The sequence below is a fragment of the Hemitrygon akajei genome, chromosome 7 (assembly GCF_048418815.1).
Source record: "Hemitrygon akajei chromosome 7, sHemAka1.3, whole genome shotgun sequence".
In the NCBI taxonomy this organism is placed as follows: Eukaryota; Metazoa; Chordata; class Chondrichthyes; order Myliobatiformes; family Dasyatidae; genus Hemitrygon; species Hemitrygon akajei.
The window spans coordinates 156,103,590-156,124,675 of NC_133130.1; the positions used below are offsets into that span (position 1 = coordinate 156,103,590).

Here is a 21,086-nt window from a genome sequence, read left to right on the forward strand (position 1 = left end):
TTTAGGGGTAAGTGATCAAAATATGATCAACTTCACTCTGAAATCTGAGAAAGAGAAGCTAAAGTTAGATGTATTAGTATTACAGTGGAGTAAAGGAAATTACAGAGACATGAGAGAGGAGTTGGCCAGTGTTGATTGGAAAAGAACACTGGCAGGCATGAAGTAGAACAGTAATGGCTGGAATTTCTGGAAGCAAATCGGAAGGCACAGGATATATACATCACAAAGAGGAAGAAATATTCTAAAGGCAAGATGGCACAATCATGGCTAACAAGGGAAGTCAAAGCCAACATAAAAGCCAAAAGGAGGGCATATATTAGAGCAAAACTTTGAGGATTGGGAAGTTTTTAAATACCAACAGAAGACAACAAAGAAGGTCATTAAGAAGGTAAAGATGGAATATGAAAGTAAGCTAGCCAATAATATTAAAAATACCAAAATTTCTTCGGATACATAAAGTGTAAAAAAGAGGCAAGAATGGATATCAGACCACTGGAAAATGATGCTGAAGAGGTATTAATGGGGCAAAAAGAAATGGCGGACGAACTGAATAAGTATTTTGCATTAGTCTTCACTGTGGAAGTCACAAGCCGTACGGTGGAAGTTCTGGGTGTCAGGGATCATGAAGTGTGTGAAGTTACTATTACTAGGGAGAAGGTTCTTGGGAAACTGAAAGGTCTGAAGGTAGATGTCACCTGGACCAGATAATATACATCCCAGAGTTCTGAAAGGAGGGGGGGAGGTTGAAGAGATTGTTAAGGTATTTGTAATGATCTTTCAAGAATCACTAGATTCTGGAATGGTTCTGAAAGATAGCAAAATTGCAAATGTCACTCCACTCTTCAAGAAGGGAGAGAGGCAGAAGAAAGGAAATTATAGGTCAGTTAGTCTGACCTCAGTGTCTGGGAATTTGTTAGAGTTGATTATCAAGGATGAGGTCTCAGGATACAGAAGCACATGTAAAATAGGCCATAGTCAGCATGGTTTCCTCAAGGGAAAATCTTCCTTGGCAAATCTGTTAGAATTCTTTGAAGAAATAATAAGCAGGATACACAAAGGAGATTGGGTTGGTGTTGTGTACTTGGATTTTCAGAAGGCCTTTGACCAGGTGCCACACATGACGCTGCTTAACAAGCTATGAGCACTTGGTATTACAGGAAGGATTCTAGCATGGACAAAGGAGTGGCTGATTGGCAGGAGTGAAAGAGTGGGAATAAAGAGAGCCCTTTCTCGCTGGCTGCCAGTCACTAGTGGTGTTCCACAGAGGACTGTATTGGAACCAGTTCTTTTTACGTTATATGTCAATGATTCGGATGATGGAATTGATGGCTTTGTTGCAAAGTTTGCAGATCATACGAAGATAGGTAGCGGGGCAGGCAGTTTTGAGGAAGTAATAGGCTACAGATGGACAGACAGATTAGGAGGATGAGTAAAGAAATGGCAGGTGGATTACAATGTTGAGAAGGGTATGGTCATGCACTTTGTTAGAAGAAATGAAAGAATTGACTATTATCTAAATATAGAGAAAAAAATCAAAAATCTGAGGTGTAAAGAGTTTTGGGAGTCCTTGTGCAGAATTCCCTAAAGGTTAATTTGAAGGTTGAGTCTGTGCTGAGGAAGGCAAATGCGATGTTAGCATTCATTTCAACATGACTGGAATATAAAAGCAAGGATGTACTTTATAAAGCACTAGTGAGACTTCACTTGGTGTATTGTGAACACTTGTGGACCCCTTATCTTAGGAAGGATGTGCTGAAACTGGAGAGGGTTCAAGGGAGGTTCACAAAAATGATTCAGGATTAAAGAGCTTTTCATATGAAGAGCATTTGATGGCCCTGAGCCTGTATTCATTGGAGATCAGAAGAATAAGGCATGTGCTAATTGAAACATATCAAATGGTGATAGGCCTTGATAGAGTGGATGTGGAGAAGATGTTTCCTATGATGGGAGAGTCCAGAGGTTTCAGCCTCAGAATAGAGGAGTATCATTAGAATGGAAATGAGGAGGAATTTCTTTAGCCAGAGAGTAGTGAATCTGTGGAATTCATTGCCACAGACAGGTGTGGAGGCCAGGTCTTTATGAAAATTTAAAGCAGAGGTTGATAGATTTGTGATTGGTGAGGGCATGAAGAGATATGGGAGTAAAGCAGGAGATTGGGGCAGAGTGGAAAAATGGATCAGCCATGATGAAATGGCAGAGCAGACTTGATGGGCCAAATGGTCTAATTCTGCTCCTATATCTTTTGGTCTTATGGAGGATCAAAGATGTACATAGTATACATACTTTAATAATAACTGTATTTCAAACTTTGAACTTTTGACTGGGAAAGCAAAATTACTGGAGCACAATCATCTCAAAGTTTCTCATTTTCTCCACAATCCAATATGGATGTGTATTACTAAACCTCAACTTTTCATCATACCTCTGACTCTACAATCACACTAATGCGGGGTCATTATTGGCAATGCTTCTTTAGGCAAAGGCTCAACAGTACCATCAGAGCTCAGAGAATATATATCAGACTTTTGTAGCCTCAACAACATCCAACAGCTCACCTCTGAGCTTCCAGGAAACTTCTGCAAATCCACTTGCATTTATAGTTCCTTGCATTGGTGCATTGTTTGAATTTGTGAAACTGCATTAATTCTTGATAGTTTTCTATACACGCATCTCATCCCCTACTACACTCTGTGTCTGTTAGCTTTCAGTCAAACAAGTAAGTAACTCAGAATGCACCAAAAGATTGCTTGAAAATCTCAAATGGCCTCTCAGATCAAACACAAAAGCAAATTTGGAGGAGACTAGGAAGTTTCTGAAATTAACTCATGAGGTAAAAAATAATTGAGATAGATCTCCAACATTAACATTCCTGCATTTTTGTTTATCCGGTAACTAAAACAAGGTTTTGGAAGTTTTACAGGAAATTTGATATCAGTTATGAAGAGGGGAAAAGATCAAAACTTCTTTCAGGATAGACGTCATAAGGATTTTGTAATGCACAGTGCTTTTACTTTGCAATGAGGTAGCACAGCAAAGAATGTGGTTTTTATTAGCTCTGACCTTTGCTTCACCTTTCAGTTTATATGGGTGAAATTTACAAAGGGACACAGCAGGCTAATGGGTCAGTAAAAGTCTGACAGTTTACCAATGCAGCTGTAGAAAATCTGGGCTAGTCAAGTTAATCCACAGCCCAAATTGGTGATGAGGATGTCGATTGTGTTCAAGAACAGCTTTTTCTCCACCACCAGCTTTCCAAATGGTCCATCAATGCTCCCTCATTATTCGTTTCTTTTATGCTATTTATTTATTCTGTATTTATGGTAATTGTATGTTTTTCTACTCTACTGTTGCCACAAACATAATAAATTTCATGTCATACAAGCTGGTGATACTAAGCATGATATTCTGATTGTCACAGATGGGCACAGGTGGCTATCAAATCTGAAAATACTTTCCCTGATCAGTTTAGGAGAAAAATATTCAGTCATTTTATGAACTTTTTTATTCTCTCGCTTATGCTTCTAACTACATTATCCAGCTTGTGGGGAGTATTACTGGCCATGAACATTGTTGAACTGGATAACTGATCAGAAGACTTGGATTAACAAGACACCCATCGTGGCAGTAGGGAAATTTAAGTTTGATTAAGTACAGTCAGATTAAAAGAACTCTCATAATGAGAAACCACAAAATGAACAAATTGTGGTGTAATCTTGGCATGCACAACAATACCACTGTGGGAAGGAAATCTTCCACCCTTGTACTGTCTGGTCTGTATTTGAGACCATGCTCATTGGTATGATACATCCTTAACCACCATCTGAACTTACCTTGAAAATTATTACTTTGGGTCAAATGACCAAAGTAGAATAATAAGAAAATAGAACATAGAACATAGAACAATGTACAGCACATTACAGGCCCTTCGGCCCACAATGTTGTGCCGACCCTCAAACCCTGCCTCCCATATAACCCGCCCCACCTTAAATTCCTCCATTGTATGTATGATGTATGATACAAACTGTATGATCTACCCATTATTTACTTGTGTATCATATTCAGGCTGGTCAAAAGGACATTCCAATAGGCTCTGTAAGGATTTCCAAACTAATATCTCTGGCTCTTGTGCTATAATTGAGAAAGCAAACCTAAAATTTTACTGTATTGCTATATTACTCAAGGAGTCATGCCCTTTAGCCAATATCCAAGAGACCTCCACCTCCATTCCTGTGGATAGTCCTTTTCAGCAGCAGGAGGGACTTCCAAATCTGGTGACATGTTGGGATGCTGTCAGAAGGAAGTAGCGTCAGGAGCTCTCAACTTGAATCTGAAGTATCGTGGAAGTATGCTAAACACCTTAAGTTTAGTGACGTTGCGGTTTACCCATTGTGTCAGCTTATCGTCATCTACCATTTGTGTAGTTTGTCATTTGTGTCTTTCAGGACTTAAGCAATTTTTTTTGGCATGTGTTGCTGAAACACACTTTATAATGGAAAGTGATGGTCATTCTAGACTCCATTCAGTATCCTTGCCAGTGATAATGTTCCTTCCAAATGATTCATTATCAGAGGGAGGGTTTTGACTGTAATTGGTTGATGTTTTTATAGCCTTTGACTTAATTAAAAGCATCCTCGGAGCTGCAGAAGGAACATCAGAGAGTGTGTATTTTGTAAGAATGCTGAAGTCAGTGAAAGTGCAACTGAATAGAAAATTCCTCTATCAGTCACACTTGGTGACACTGGGTGTGAGTTTCTGAGAATGGTAATATGTACATTGTTCATAACTAACTATCCTTATTAACGCATAATTCTAGAGAATCAGAACCAAGTTTAATAACACGTGCATATGTCATGAGAATTGTTGCTTTGCGGTAGAAGTACATTGCAATAAATAATAATAGCTATAAATTACAATAAGAATTACTGAAAATTAAAATAAATAAATAAGTTGTGCAACTGGAGGACAAAAAGTGAGATAGTGTTCATGGATTCATTGTCCATTCAGAAATCTGATAGTGGAGGGGAGGAAGCTGTTCCTAAGATGTTGAGTGTGGGTCTTCGGGCTCCTATACCCATCCCATTGATGGTAGCAAGGAGAAGGAGGCATGCCCTGGGAAACAGAAGTCTTTAATGGTGGCTGCCACAGTTTTGAGGCATCAGCTTTTGAAGATGTCCTCCGTACTGGGGAGGCTAGTGCCCATGATGAAGATGGCTGAGTTTGAAACTTTCTGCAGCTTTTTTCAATTCCTGTGCGGTGGCCACTTCATACCAGTTAGAATGTTCTCCATGGTACATCTGTAGAAATTTGCTAGAGTCTTTCTTGATGTCCATAATCAAGTCCCCCTTCTTGATTACACAATCATTTCCTTGGTCTTACTAATGATGGGTGGAGGGTTGTTCTCACAACACCACTCAACCAGCTGGTCTGTCTCACTCCTGTATGCCTTCTCATCAGCATCTGAAAGTCTACCAACAATAGTTGTGGCACTGGCAAATTTTTAGATGAGCAAACTTGAGCTGTGCCTGTCCACACAGTTGTGGGTATAGGGAGAGTAGAGCAGTGGGCCAAGCACACGTCCTTGAGGTTCACCAGTGTTGATTGTCAGCTAGGAGAAGATGTTATTTCCACTTACTGTGGTCTTTTGATGAGTAAGTCAAGATCCATTTGTAGAGAAGGTACAGAGACCCAGGTTTTGGAGCTTGTTGATTAGTACTGAGGTTAGACTGATTGTGTTGAACACTGAGCTGTAATCAACAAATAGCAGCCCGACATACTGTAGATATTGCTATTGTCCAGGTGATCCAAGGCCAAGTAAAGAGCCAGTTAGATTACATCTGCTGTAGATCTCTCTGGGGTGGTGGGGTGGTGGGGTGGAGATATGTCTCTACCAAGGTTGTGTCAGGTGCTCCTTCCCTCCGCTAGCCTGTGTCACCCTTGGGCAAGGTGCAGCACCTGCTTAGCACCCCGATCAGGATCATGTGAAGCCATGGGAGTAGGTGGTGGATGGTTGTATGAGCAGCCGGTACATATCACAGTTTCTGGTTTTGTGACCATTGAGGCCAGGCAGACAATCTCTGAAGAGCGTTGATAATGGCTGGGGTCACCTGTCTTGTAAAGACACTGCCCAGAAGATGGCAACGGCAACCTACTTCTGTAGAAAAATTTGCCAAGAACAATCATGGTCACCATGATGGCCAACATTATATGACATGGCACATGATGATGATGATGTAGACTACTGTGGCAATAGGCAAACTGCGGTGGATCCAGATCCTTGCTTTGACAGGAGTTGATTCTGCCCGTGACAAACCTCTCAAAACGCTTGAATGAGTGCAACTGGGTGATAGTTTTTCAGAGACGGTGCATTCACCAGCAGGGTAGTCAGGAATGGGGGTCCAAGGGCTCTGCGTTTCAATCTCATATGCAGCCCAGTTTGTCTTTCACGTCCTGACGAAGGGTCTCGGCCCGAAACATCGACAGTGCTTCTCCTTATAGATGCTGCCTGGCCTGCTGTGTTCCGCCAGCATTTTGTGTGTGTTGTTTGTCTTTCACGTTTCTGTTTTCTGAAAAGGGAACTGCACTTGTGACCGGAGTCTGCCACCTGGAGTCCGCTGATTTTGAGGATTGATAGATTTTTTAATACATATTAGAATGATGTTGTTTGCTGCAGTACCCACGACTGTGACTGGATTTCAGTCATCCTAAATGGGAGTATTTGATGATTCCCATAAGAGCTGTATGCAAGGGGTTGCCACTTATCGGCGCTGTCTTGAAAATGTCGTAGTTACCATCATTTATTTCCACTGTTACTGACTGACAATGATTATTTACTGTAGGTCTTCATACAATAGACACTTTGCTATGAATTATTATACCAAGCCCACCTCATTGGTTGAGACATTGTTGATAATAAGTACTTTACCAAGTGTGAGTTGCCATACTGGTGAAGAGTCAAATTTAAGTATTTCCACAGTTAATTTGTAAGAAGAAAATTTGGTAATCCTGCCACAGTCACTTGTAAATGGTATGAATAATTGAACAGCCAAAGTGAGGCAAAAGCTCAAAGAATGTTGCAGTCCTCAGGGATGGTAAAAATCAGAATAGGTACCAATGAACGTAACCACTCATTTTGGCAGAAATGGCTTTGACGATCCATCTTTGCTTCCTCTGTATTTTTTACAGCGATGTTCAGAGTCCTGAACCTTTCCTTTGTGAATCTTATGATAGGATTTTCCACTGGAGAAGTGATTTGTTCCATTTAATTGGCTTTCTGTCTGTTTGAAAAACATTATTTTTAAAAAATTCAAATCTTCTGTTTTAGTTTTGAGAGTACATTCTCCTATTCTCTTCCTCTCCAGCTGCTCGTGGAAACCAGTCTTCCAGAAATTCTGCTTCATATTTCAGTACTGAGTTGGTATGGGTATCATAACTTTTCCCTTTTATTAGATGCTCTTCTTTTGTAAAGCAGTGGAAACCTCCTATTACTTAAATCTTAACCTCAGTCTGGACAGCACAGATTTGCATGTGACCTTCTGCAACCCTATAATGTTGATTATATTACTGCTAGTATTTTGATTTTATTGAGCAAAATCTACAGTTATATATCTCCCCAATTATATAATACTGTTTCTACTTTATGAATGTAAGTCACCCTTCTTAAATATTATCTTACATTCTATCTATATAAAATGCTGTTTTTGTTGAATTCTAAAGTATATTCTTTCATGCTGTTCTTTTTTTCTGAAGCTGATCTTCACAAAGCAAATTTGCTCCAGACAAGAGTTATCAAGCTTCAATAAATATGAAGTGATTTTTGCTTAAGGTGAAGAATGAAGGAAAATTACAGACAGCACAGTGGTTAGTAGAGCTGCTGTTTCATAACTCCAGTGACTCACGTTCAATCTTGACATTCAGTGCTGTCTTTGTGAACTTTGCACGTTCCCCCAGTGACCACGCGTGTTTCCTCCTGGTGACCTGGTTCTCTTTCAAATCCCAGAAATCTGCGGGTGAGAAGGTTAATTTGCCATTGCAAATTACCTCTAATGTGAAGGTAAGTGGTAGAATCTGAGGGGGTTGCTGCAGGGGCAGCGTTTTAGCATTGTGGTTAGCACAATGCTTTACAGTACCAGCAACCTGGGTTCAATTCCCACCCCCTCCACCACCACCACCGCATTCTCCCCATGACTGAGTGGGTCTCCTCAAGGTGCTTCGGTTTCCTCCCACAGTCCAAAGACATTCCGGTTGGTAGGTTGCAAATATTAAATTGTCAATTGTAATTTGTCCCGTGCTTAGGCTAGGATTAAATCACGGCTTGCTGAGCAACGCAGCTCGAAGGGCCAGAGGACCTATTCCATGCTGTATATAAATAAAATAAATAGATAAATATTTGTGGGAAGAATAACATAAGTTAGTGTGGTTTTATGTAAAAACTGGATGCTGAATTGTCAGCCCAGATTTGGCAGGCTGAAGGGTTTATTTCTGTTCAGTACCTCTGTGTGACTCAATAACTCTATGAAATTAGAGTGCCAAAGAAAGAACTCATGCATATTTAAATACAATTCCTTTTGCTTATTTTTTTTTCCAGGGCCTCCCCCTCAACTGACCCTCTGCATCTTTTGCATCCATCAGCCTGTTTTATCTGAGTTGAATATTCTCCATAAAAGGCCCTCACTGTGATGTTGAGGAAGGCATTCTAACTTGAACAGCAGCATAACTTCATATACTCATACGTGCCATAGAAAATACACAGAGGCATGTCCACGAAAAGATCTGCAAATTAGATTTGCTTCATTAAACAAAATTGCTTAGAAAGGAAGATTCCCTGCAGTGAGAAACTTAATTTTAATTTAGCAAACCAAAACATTTCAGACTACAGTTTATAAATAAATAGGATAAAATTGACAAAAACTGGTTAAAGGGAAACTCAAAAGAAAGGGAATTGTTTCTCCTTGTGCCATGGAGACATGAATAGAAATGCAAATGTTGGTGGAGGAAAGAAACTTTAAAATCCTCTCCCCAGCAAGGATTTTAACACTGTAGTGAATTTTGACATCATCTGTCAAAGCCCTCTGTGATCTGAGATTTATGTTTTTCAATGTAGTCATACTTAAGTAACTTCTGAGACCAAGTATGCAACCTGTCCTGTAACTGTCAGGGATTTGAACTTCTGTCGATCATAGTACCCTTGCAGGTACACACAATAAGTCATAGTGGCAATTTTGGATATATGGTTTGAAGGAATAGTCTTGGCTTAATACACCTCCCATCTTCTGGGTGTCAATATCATCGGAAAAGGCAAACACATTAAAACACAATGCCAATTTTTCTCAAATGCCATTATTACTGGTTGGATCATTTTTCTTCCCCCATCCCAAAGAGTTGATCTTCATAGTTGTAGATGTTCTCATTGAAACTACGTTTACCAAGAATCTTTCCTTCACAAGTATATAGGGTAGGATAATGCCCATAACTGAACGAACTGGGAAAGGTGTAATATATGTGACTGTTGTAATATTGAGAATGTACCTCTTTAAGAAGAGAATCATTAGGCTACTCTCTCTACCAGCTACCGATGCATTGCATTGAACTGGCTGGAACCTATTAGCTGTTTAGGAGAAAGCATACAATCAAATAAAATGCGCTCTTCTACCCAAAAGGTTATTTTTTTCATAAGGCTCTTTGTTAGTTTAACGTAGCAGCTGTCCTCCACCACCTCTGGAGTGTTGGTTAAGGAAAGCAAGAAGTCGGGACTGTGTCTGAAAATAAAGACAGCATGTGGATGCACACTGAATAACAGTGATGCTCGAGTTGCCAGATTTCCAGGTAAGAATTCTGTTTAAAGAATGGAAACAATGCAGAGAAGAATTGGCAACATTTATCAAGCTGGGAATGCCAGATAAACTGGGGTGGGTATGCATGCTTGCAGCATACCTGATCTATTATACTGTGTCTGACTTCACTGTTCACAAGGGGAGAAATTTGTATCATAACCATGCCAGTAAAATGAGACACTGTATAATGCATCAGGTATGTTGCAAGCATGTTGCAGTCTGCCTATATATGAAATAGTGTGAAGAGACCATTCTGTTTGCTCATAACCAAGTTGGAGACATTCTTTGATACTTATTTAAAACTGTTTGCCATGACTGCAGTTTTGCAGATTTGAAGGTTTCATTCATCGGTTGTCATATTTTCTCGAGAACATGAGTGTGCTCAGGTGACTACACAGGACAAAGCTAACTCTAGAACGTGCAAACAATTATGGACCGCTGCAGAGAAATCCTAAGCCTGGCCCAAAACGTTGGATAGCTAATAGAAGGAAGTATGTGTGGTGAAACACAAGACAAGAGGGAGATCATAGACAGTTGCCATGTTGGCTGAGATGTTGCAAGTATTGGGGATGTGAATTTAAGAGGCTGAATAAAGCTCCCCTAGATAGAGGGGGAAGTATGGATGATATGGATTGGAAAATCTTTTCTACAAGTAGTTGATAATGAAGAGGACATTGAAAATCAATGGAGAGAATGAGATAAACGTGTAGGGACAGAGACAGGGTCAGAGGCTGAGAACAGGCTGAACACAAGGTGCTTAGGTCAAACAAATTCAATTCTGTGGAAGCAAATCTACCAGATATGTCCGCACCAAGATGTTGGCATGATGATATCTAACTTCACTCACAAACATCTGAAGACTTACTGAAGCAAAGCATCAATCTCAATGTGGTGAAATTAAAATTTGAGTTGTGCCAACAAGGCCACACTGAACCCCCTGTAAGATGTTCTCAGATGGCGGTGAACTCAAGCAATGAGCTGACTTCATTGTGATGACAAGAAAATATCAGGCCCAAATTTGGATATAATGCAGTCTAGCAGATGGAATTGACGAACATAAATCACAACAAGATCTGGAGCAATTAAAAAGAAAAGCACTCTGCTCCTGTAGAGGTGGCGAAGACCAACCACCACAACGAGTTGGAGACAAGATGAAGCTGAAGCCCACACTGGATGTGGTGGTAGGCAGTGGTACTGTGACACGCATCACACTTTGGATTATACAAGACCATATTGATCGAGGGTATCCTGTTTCAGAGGAACATCCCATGCCTGGAATTGTAAGGGTAGTCCACTAATTCAAGACTTCAGAGAGTTTAAGGTCAAAACACCTGCAAAATTTCAACAACTTTGTTATTTTAACTGTGTGCCTCTTTAAGAATGAGACCTTGTAACCATGTATATGTCATTGCATTGTATTGAAGTGACTAGAACATATGGCCTGTCCAGGAGTAGGCACGTAAAGATTCCCTGTTTACCTCTGTAAATTCTGTTGTTTAACAGGTTAATTTATGGGTTTACCCTTCAGGCTATCATCCAGAAAGTGGTAGTATGTTGGGGGATGCTAAGCGTCCATCACCAACAGAACTACACGTCATCTCTGAAGCTTCTTTCCTGTAGCTATCTAGCTTCTCAGAAAAACTCACTCAGGTGTAGCACTCTAACCAGCTCTGCACAATATCTGTTAAATGGGTTTTCCTGCTCTCCTTGCTCTGTTGATAATTATTTAGTCTGTTCATATATTCACATTTATTTATATTTGATTATTGACATGTGTGGATGTGACTGTTCCCCTAATTTTTGACTGTTCATGGCTGTTTGCACTATTGTCTTGTAAATTGCTGATGGCTATTGTGTTGTCTTTTCAAGTATTGTCCTGTGTTTTACACTTGGCACTGAACCACAATCAATTCTGGTATATTTCACATGCAGGCAATAAAGTGACTGATTCTGGTTCTGACTCTGAAAATGGACTTGGTCAGAGCCTTGAAGTAGACTCACTATTGTTTTCGTTTTAGTGCTCTCTTGTTATAAATATATGATCTCCTATGGGACTTGTATTGACATAGTACCTCTCATATCCACAGCAGGATATCACAGAATGCTTTACAGTCAATGAAGTACTTTTGAATTGCAGCGACAAGTTCCTACAAACATCAACAGGATAATGAGATCATTTTTAATAATGTTGAATAAGATATAAATGTTGGCCAGGACTCCAGGGATAACTCTACTGCTCTCCTTTGAGCAACTGCCATTAAATCTTTTTAACCCCTTGAAAGAGCATATTGTATCTCCGTTTAAGATCTCATCTGAAAGATCACCTCCAACAGTGCGGCACCTTCTCAATAACACATTGCAGTGTCATTTTATATTTCTCTGCTGGACTAAGTCATGAGATTTCAATGCAGGACCATTTGCCTAAGAAGATGGAATACCACCAAATGAGCCACAGGAAAAGCTTCATATCTTTGAGCTGCTAATACTTCATAAAATCAGAGATGCCACAGCATGAGAAGTATAATAAAGCCACTGGCCAAAGCTTTCTTGAACAAATGAAACAAGTGTGCCATAGAAGGAGAAGTCTTAATTTCTCCTGCTGGGTCCAGGTGGAGAACTTGTTCTTCTGACTCCACAAGTACAGGCAAAGATTCCTTTTGATCTTTTTCAGGTGATCAGAGCACTCTTCATTTAATCAAAGACTCCAACAATCATTAGGGCCTGACATTGTTAAAGGAAGATCCTGTTGGCCCTGAGTGGACATCCTCTTTGCCTGCCTGAATATGATTTGGAAAACTTGAGTTGCCGCAGTTTTTCTAAGTATAAGCCAGCTGGAGGAGTGGAAACTGCTCTCCTGCCCAATTTCTTCCAGACAGTTAGGGTTAAAATTATCTTTTTTTTCTTTAATCATTCCATTGCCAAGAAATTAAGCAATTAGTATCTTTGGCTTGAAATAATTAAAGGTATTTTAGTTCTGAAAACTGCTGTTAGTTGCACACAAAATTAATTTCTTGGGAGAATGCCAACAGACTGACCTAAACATGCATTGGACCGAACATGATTTCCTATTCTACTGTAACTTATGTTGCAAGATAGTGTCTTACATAAATCGCTGTCATATACCTTTTAAAAGAGGGAAATAAACTCCCTGATTATTATCTTTCTTGGTAAAGTGATCATGCTCAAAAAGCCAAGAAATCTCAAATCAACAGTCGGTATTCCCTCAGACCAACTCCACCATGCAAATTTGTTGTTACCTCTTAGAGATCAGTTTAAGGCTAAATCCAAGGAATACTTCCGTGACTTTGTCACAGAGTGCGTCTTTGCTGAGCAACTCGGCACCAACATCCATCTGCCAAACAGAGCAACCATGATATAGATGTCATCCACAATAATTTCCACTGGGATGAGCTGCAAACAGCAGCAGATGAATTTTTACTCTCAGATTAAAAATAAAAGCATGGGTACTCCTCTGGTGGTTCAGCAGAGTTTTTGTTTCCCAATACATATGAAAATTGGTAACGACTCAAGTCAAAACAATTCCTCCTTTCGAAACAATTTTGGAAGAAGATATCTTCTCATTGCCGTGGGCCAAGCAGAGTCTGCACAAATAGTTGCTAACATTTTTTGGTGTAATGCATCAGTGTGGAAGTTACCTTATTCTGACTGTACCCCTCATTAGTACTATCACTGTTCTGCAGAGTACCATGTATATCACATTCTTGACTAAATAAGCAAGATTCCCAGTTACAAAAATAAATTGAAAAGAATTTACTGGATTTTTCTTTTTCCTGCCTGTCAGCATTTGATCCTGTGTGTTCTAGATCCAGCCCTCGGGGACTCGTCTACATGTTTAACATGTCTTGGGCGCTTTATAGTGTTCTTATAAATGGGAAATATCATCCAATTCATCGGCACTAGTCACTGCCATCCTGCCAAGTACAGGATCACTCAACAGCTTTGGAGGTCTGTTTGTGTTCTCCGTGAAACATGCACAAAACAAAATTGACGAAGGACAAAATGAATGGAGCAGCGATGAAGGTGGCAGTTCAGTTCACTATTTTACTCTGTCAAGAGGTAAGCTTATGAGAGAAGCAAACTAAACTTGCTGCTAAATTGTTTTTGTGACATTGGTATCCCCTGCTCTTTTCCTCCTCTCACTTTCTACCGAAAGCTCTGCTTGTGGGTTGTTCAGCTGTATATTCACACAGATCCATTTAAATTTTTCAGTGACCCTTTGTTTGGCTGCTAACCACCCCCTTATCCTTCATTTGCAGCCTCTTGAATCTCAAAGGACACTCATGACCTGGTACTGAATGCATCTTACAATTGAGATCTTGCGAGGCAAAATAATACAAGCCTACAAAAGCAAAATTCTGCAGACACTGAAAGCCAAAAATTACATCAGAAAATAGAACTACTCAGCTAGTCAGTCAGCATCTGTGGAGTAGAGAAAGAGTGGCCCAAGTGATGAAAGATGATTGACCCAAAATGTCAACTCTAATATTGTCTCTGGGATGTACTTAAACTGCAAAAATGGAGGATAACACTGAGTTCTGAACCATTCTGTGAAGGTTGGACAAGGCGCCTCTATGTAGCCCAATAGCTGTCATTAACCTAACGTAAATTGTAAATGCCAAGAGTCATCACTGGTGTACTGCCCAAATGGCAGTGATATTTAGTCTAGGCTATTGTCATTGGTTGAATTGTTCCAAAATTCTTGGCAATATATTTTGTTGATCCTATATGGTTTTTTTCTTTTTGAGCTTTGTTTCATTTTGTATTTGCAAACTACCAGGGAATTATCATGGATTACAACCTAGAAGCTGTCCAACAGGTTTCATTTCTTTATATATTGAGATACAGTGGAACAGCCCCTTTGAGCCATGCTACCCAGCAACCCCCAAGTTAACCCTAGCCTAATCACGGGACAATTTACAATGATAAATTAACCTACCAACCAGTATGTCTTTGAACTGTAGGTGGAAGCAGGAGCACCCAGAGGAGACCCACGCAGTCATGGGGAGAATGTACAAACTCCTTACAGACAGCCGCAGGAATTGGACCCAGTTCGCTGGTACTGCAAAGTGTTGGGCTAACCACTACGCTATATTTTTAGTTGGGTTCATTTAATTCCTTTCCTTTCACCTTTTTATCCAACAGAAGGGATGAAGTATGAGAAGTAAATTTAACTGTTTTTGTATGTTTCAGCGCTGGCAATAGATCATGAAGGAACGCTGTACAACAGACATAAGAGGAGGCTGTTAATCTGTTTCATTGATATTGTGGAATGATAAATAGGTGAACACTCATTTTAGTTGGCTAATTGTGGCAATAATTCAACTTCTCTGTTATTAATGCTGGTTAATATATGTAAGGGAAGCTTGAAAGCAAGAAGAGTTCATTTAGCAATTAAAAAGTGACTTTGTTGATTGTGAATTGTGACAAATTTTTCCTTTGTCCCTTTGATGATTTTGTGAAGCTGTTACATCTGCTGCTAACAAGCACAAAGGTTATTTGTCTGGATTTGACCAGGGAGTCAGTGTGGACATGAATTTTCACAATCAATCTTTCTCTCTTTCATATAATGCCCACTGCCATGCAAGTCTAGCAGAAGTTAATTCATGGTCATAACCAAAAATATTTCTTTTCCTTTACAAGCGTTGACTTTAGCTGGTGCAACTCAGGCACAAGATCAAACCCAGCATCATTTACCTCTGAATATCATATACTACCATGTGAATGCCTACAAGAAAATGTGCTTCGATAATAAATTTACTTTGAACTTTGAATTTGAACTATTCATCAGCCAAGCATGAGGAACCATCAAACAAACATTTGTCACATGCAGCCAACAACATTTTCTCATTGTATTTCTCCTCCACAGAGAGAAAAGATGTTTTCCCATGATGAATGAAGCTTCTATTCATGGTGTATTACTGTTGTTTATGATTCTGGTTCCAGTTTTGAAGAAATCCATCCAAATATTAGGCCATAATGCTGTTGTTGCTTGCAAAATAAGCTGACAAGGTAACAGATGCTGAATGTTTCCAACACAATCATGATTATTTCTTTTAACTTTGGGATAAAAAGAATACATTAACAGTTCAGCAAATATGTCTCTGATCTGATCCTACCTTCATACATTCCTCTCACAAAACCTTTTGCACCATACTTGCCTTGATGACACAGTGCATTAAATAAGTATTCATTTGGCATGAGGAGATGTGGACAATTTATTGAAAAAATTCTGAGTTATTTGGAGATCATTTATCCAAAGGACCCTTTGGAATCTTAACAGTTTTCATTGCTACCATCAGGAAATGGTGAAGGAGCCAGAAGGCACAAACTCAGTGATTCAGGAACAGCTTCTTCTCCTCTGCCATCAATTTCTGAATGGACATTGAATCCATGAACCCTACCTCACTATTTTTAAATTTTTATTTTTGCACTACTTATTTAATTTCACTATATATACACACATATACATGTATATATAGAAATACATATATATATATGTATGCATATATACATACACATGCTACTTAGTGCCATATTTCTCTATTATTCTGTATTGCATTGTACTGCTGTCACATCCAACAATTGTCACGACATATGCCAGTGATATTAAACCTGATTCTGAGTTTAATGATACTGGCCACTCAGATTTCTTAGATTTTATTTTGATGGATTAATTGCTTTTATGTTTAAAATAAGTTGGAATGCCGGGTGAACAATGTCTTCGCAGTACTGCAAGACTGTGTCTTTACGGTTGCTTTTGCTGCACGCCTGAGCGCTCGGTGACGGGCGCCGATGCTTTTTTCTTTGCTGGCGGGTGGAGCGGATAGTGTGCTTGCTGCCGCTTGCACGTGGGAGGGAGGGGAGCTGGGGGGGACTTCGGGGTTCTAACATTTAACTGTTGTTCATTCTTTGGGGCACTCCTCTGTGTTTGTGGATGTTTGTGAAGAGAAAGCATTTCAGGATGTATATTGTATACATTCCTCTGACATTAAATGTACCTTTGAAACCTTTGAATTAATTTTGGAATGATCTACAACCCCATCTTCTGTCAATTCATGTGATATAAAAAATATCTGTTACTGGTGCTGACTTCTTATAGTACAAGAGTGAAAGTAATTGTAATTGGAAAATAATAGAATGTAATACTGTGTTAAATATCTTTTCAGGAAGGTAGGAAACACTCTACCTTCCAATAACATTTTACTGCATCATTTTCTCTGCCCTCTTTCCTTTTAAAGACATTGCTTGGGCCAATCTGGCTCTGAACTCTGAGTCTAACAATACCAGGAGAAAATGAACGAAGGAATCAATTAACACACACACAAAATGCTGGAGGAACTGAGCAAGTCAGGGAGTATTTACAGAAGGGAATGAACAGTTGGCATTTTGGGCTGAGCCCCTTCATTAGCACTGGAAGGGAAGGGGGCAGAAGCCAGGATAAGAAGGTGGGGAAGGAGAAGGAGTACAAACTGGCAGGAGATTGGTGAGGTCAGGTGAGGAGGAAGGTGGGTGGGTGGGGAAAGGGATGAAGTATAATGGTGGGAGGGGCTAGGTGGAAGAAGTAAAGGGCTGAAGAACAAGGAATCTAATAGGAGAAGACAGGGGCCTATGGAAGAATGAAAATGAGTCGATCAACAGTTTGGACAATGTGGGAAGAAGTTGACTTGTGTACTTACACGTCTTCAAATTTTCTGCTCAAGTCATTCACTGTGGAACTTAGTCCCTCTTGAAAAGGGGGATCCCGTATGATTTTATATCGAATAGGTCGACATTCTTTGCATAAAGTGTTTTGTGGTGATGAGGTCAGCATAGCAGCATCAATTTCCAGATGCTCATCGAGAGTGAAGATTCGAACGGCATAAACTTCCTCCATTACTGTGAGTCTGACTGTAATGGGGACGTCGCAGAAGACGTTCTGTGGCCCAAGTGAGATTTCATTTCCGCTTACTGTCAGTAACATGATATTGTGAACGGCGCCTTGAACCTCCCCTTCAGTGAAGGTGACCCAGACAGTCAGGGAATCAGGAATCAATGCGTAGCGAAATTCCAGTTCCAAGTAGCAGCCCTGAGGCTCTGGACATACCGGCGGAACAGTCTTCTCGTCAACACCAGCATCGGGGCTCCATGTTCTAACACTGTTCTCGCAAGGTTGCTCTACGTCGGGGGGTCCTGAGTAGGGAAACATTTTAAAAAACATTGGATCATCCGAATGATAGATTGAAATAAATGTAATTCAAGCAGTCATTATTTGAACAGAGAATGGTTGAAGGCTTATCAATTCAGAGTTAAAATTTACTGTACAACATAACGCATGGCTTTCACTTTCTATTCAACAAGAAATTTTAGTTTGTTGGTTCATATGGCAGGTATTTTTCTCTTCCCACTTCTTTGTTTTTGTCAAGCCACCCCTCCAGCTTGTGGCCACATCAATGGACTGCGGCAAAGTCGTCTCGGATGTTGGTGAGAGGTTCTTGGAGAGAAATTTTAGTAATGCTTCAGCTACAAAACATTTATTGAAGTTCACAGTAAAATTCAAAATTCCCTTCTATTTTAGTCAGTGTATTGATGCACAGCATCACCAGAAAGATTAATGTTTGATATTTGATATGGGCTTATGGTCCATTGTCTTCTTCTATCAAATTCCTTCCTCTCCAGCCCTCTATCATTCCCTTCCAACCTGGCTTCTCCTATAATCTTCTAGCTATCCTTCTCCCCTTCCCCCACATTTTATTCTTTGTCTTCTTTTCCGGTCCTGAAGATAGGTCTCGGCCCAGAACATAAACTGTTTATTCAAGTCCATAGATGCTGCCTGACCCTGCTGAATTCCTCCAGCATTTTCTGTGTTACTTTGATGTTTGATGCCTGTATTTTATAGAAATTATGGTTACGAACCTTATGATTGCTGCATCAGCTATTCATTTTAGGAGATGCTGATATTTTTTCTGTTATTTTCCCGATTATTGCCCTTCTCTTTGATTTATTTATCCCTTCTTTAATATGTTGACTTATAATACATTGTAACTGAAGAGTAATGCGGGGCCATGTAAAGGGGTAAGTATGAAGAATATGCAAAGAGATCACCCCAGCTGAAAAGAACATATTTCATTCCAAATAAAACAGATGCCAGAGAGAAATTGTTGTCTTAATTGCTGCCAATTTCTCATTTAAAGATGAATAAATGCTAGACCAGTTTCGCACAAATAGCACACTTTATTTTTCTCTCTGGTTTCCAATGTATGCTGTTACATAAGGAACATTATCAAAGTGCTAGAAAAGAATTTAGATTGTGTTTAAATATGTGGCTGAGCAACAGAGTGAGTTCCAGAGCTCTCAACAGTCTCACCAAACTGTCAAAATCAGAGGTATGATACTGGTTCCAAATTGAGCAGTCACTTCCATTCGGATTGCTAGTTGTGGTAATAAATTCACCTCTCGACATTCTGGAGTAGGGTTACCATGCGATGCTTTTACTTTTCAACTCCAGTTTTCTCAGCCGGCAGTCTGTCCAAAGTAAAATAGTTTCTTCATGAGTTTTTTTTTATTTTCCCTCTTTTACGTGATCAAGGAATTACTCGCATGAATATCTGTGTCAAGGGGAGCAGGATGGTTTTTTTTAGGTAGCTTGCCTGCTTCGTTACATTTTCTGAATGTTCCTCTCTTTTCTCAATGTAGGCTCCTATAAGGAAGGTGAATTGGGTTATCATTTGTCATGTGTACTGAGGTTCAGACAATGTTGATCAGAAAAATTCTACAAAGACGTTGCCGGGACTTGAGTTGCGGGGAAAGGGTGAATAGGCTAGGATTTTTTCTCCCTGGTGTGCAGGAGAAGAGGGGAGATTTGATAGGGGTATACAAAATTATGTGGGGTATAGACCGGATAAATCTAAGCAGGCTTGTTCTAAAAAGGATGGGTGAGGCTAGAGGTCATTGACAAGGTGAAATATTTAAGGGGAATCTGAGGGGGAGCTTCCTCACTTAAAGGATGGTGTGAGTGTGAAAGGAGAAGCCAGTAGAAGTGGCAGATGCAAATTTGATTGCAACGTTTGAGAGAGGTATGGATAAGTATTTGAATGAGAGGTATATGGAGGGCTGTAGTGCAAGCACAGACTAGATGGGGCAAAAGGCTTGTTTCTGTGCTGTATTTCTCTATGATTCTATCTGGAATAATAACCTTGTTTGTCTTTTCCATCCCTGCGTTCTCTTACTTTGAAGTGAAAGCACAAATTGTAGCCACCTCAGTTCAAATCACAGAATGATTTATGCAACTTGAAGACCAGGGAAATCGTAGAATTTAATCTGTCCAGGTTTCTTCCAGTGCAAGGAGATGCCCAGAAGTGAATGCTGTTCATTGGTACATTGCAAAATGCAGGGCAACATGCTGAGGGTGACCCCCAATGTAGATAGGGCCCAAGTGCGGAATGAGAGACACTGAAGTTCACAGACTTTATGCGAACAGTGTTAATTGTTAATGCTAAAATGTGTTTATAAGTGCTAGGCCAAACAGGACTGTTAACTAAAACTCTCAAATGGAAAATGAAGCCTACACTGCAGCTGAAAAGAACAACTGAAAATTAAACGAAAACTGCCAGTCTTCAGAGTCAGTTGACTTGACAGTCCAGTTTCTCAGGCAAGGCAGAATGCAAGCAGACAGCAAAGCATTGCTGTGTCCAAGTCTCAACAAACACTACTACGGAATGAATGGAATTAAATCCTATCACAATTAAATAATAATTAGCTGATACATGCATATTCACAAGCGCAGTTGCCGTATCTACTGCGGTTCCCGAATCCGTGGTTGTGGCAGGGCCCCCCCTCTCTAAACGTTGCCCCTAAGGTGCCACCGACTTGTGTCAGCTGGAAGTCTCGGGTGAGGGACTTGTCCAAGTTGTCCTTCAGTGATGCTGGTAGACAAGTGCCATGGTGTGCACTGCCAATATCGGAGCCAAAGACTTCCATGTAGAGACATAAACAAGAGCTTTTACAGAGGTAGCTTGATCAAGTGACACTGTGAAACAGATCATTCTCAAAATGAGGACCCTCTGATTGGAGCTAATCAGGCATCTACTTCAACAATAAAACTAACACAGAATCTCTGAGCCTATTAAAATAAACTTTACAAGCTTGAACAGAAAGCACTAGGAAACCGCATTACAAGGAGCAAGTCGCTTGAGAAAAACGCAAGGAACTCTTAATCCATCAATAACTGCTGTTAAGCAATAATCAGGTGGTTTAAAA

General features: G+C 40.0%; 1 protein-coding gene across 5 annotated transcripts in view; it reads right to left on the reverse strand.

The window, feature by feature from the left end:
• The window catches only part of LOC140731040 (pappalysin-1-like), a 362,759-nt gene that overhangs the window by 270,498 nt on the left and 71,175 nt on the right, over window positions 1-21,086 (reverse strand). For all 5 annotated transcript variants that reach the window (XM_073052237.1, XM_073052236.1, XM_073052240.1 and 2 more), the window contains exon 7: window positions 17,528-18,020. In XM_073052237.1, the coding sequence (XP_072908338.1) occupies window positions 17,528-18,020 (493 nt within the window). The remainder of the gene's footprint in view (window positions 1-17,527; window positions 18,021-21,086) is intronic.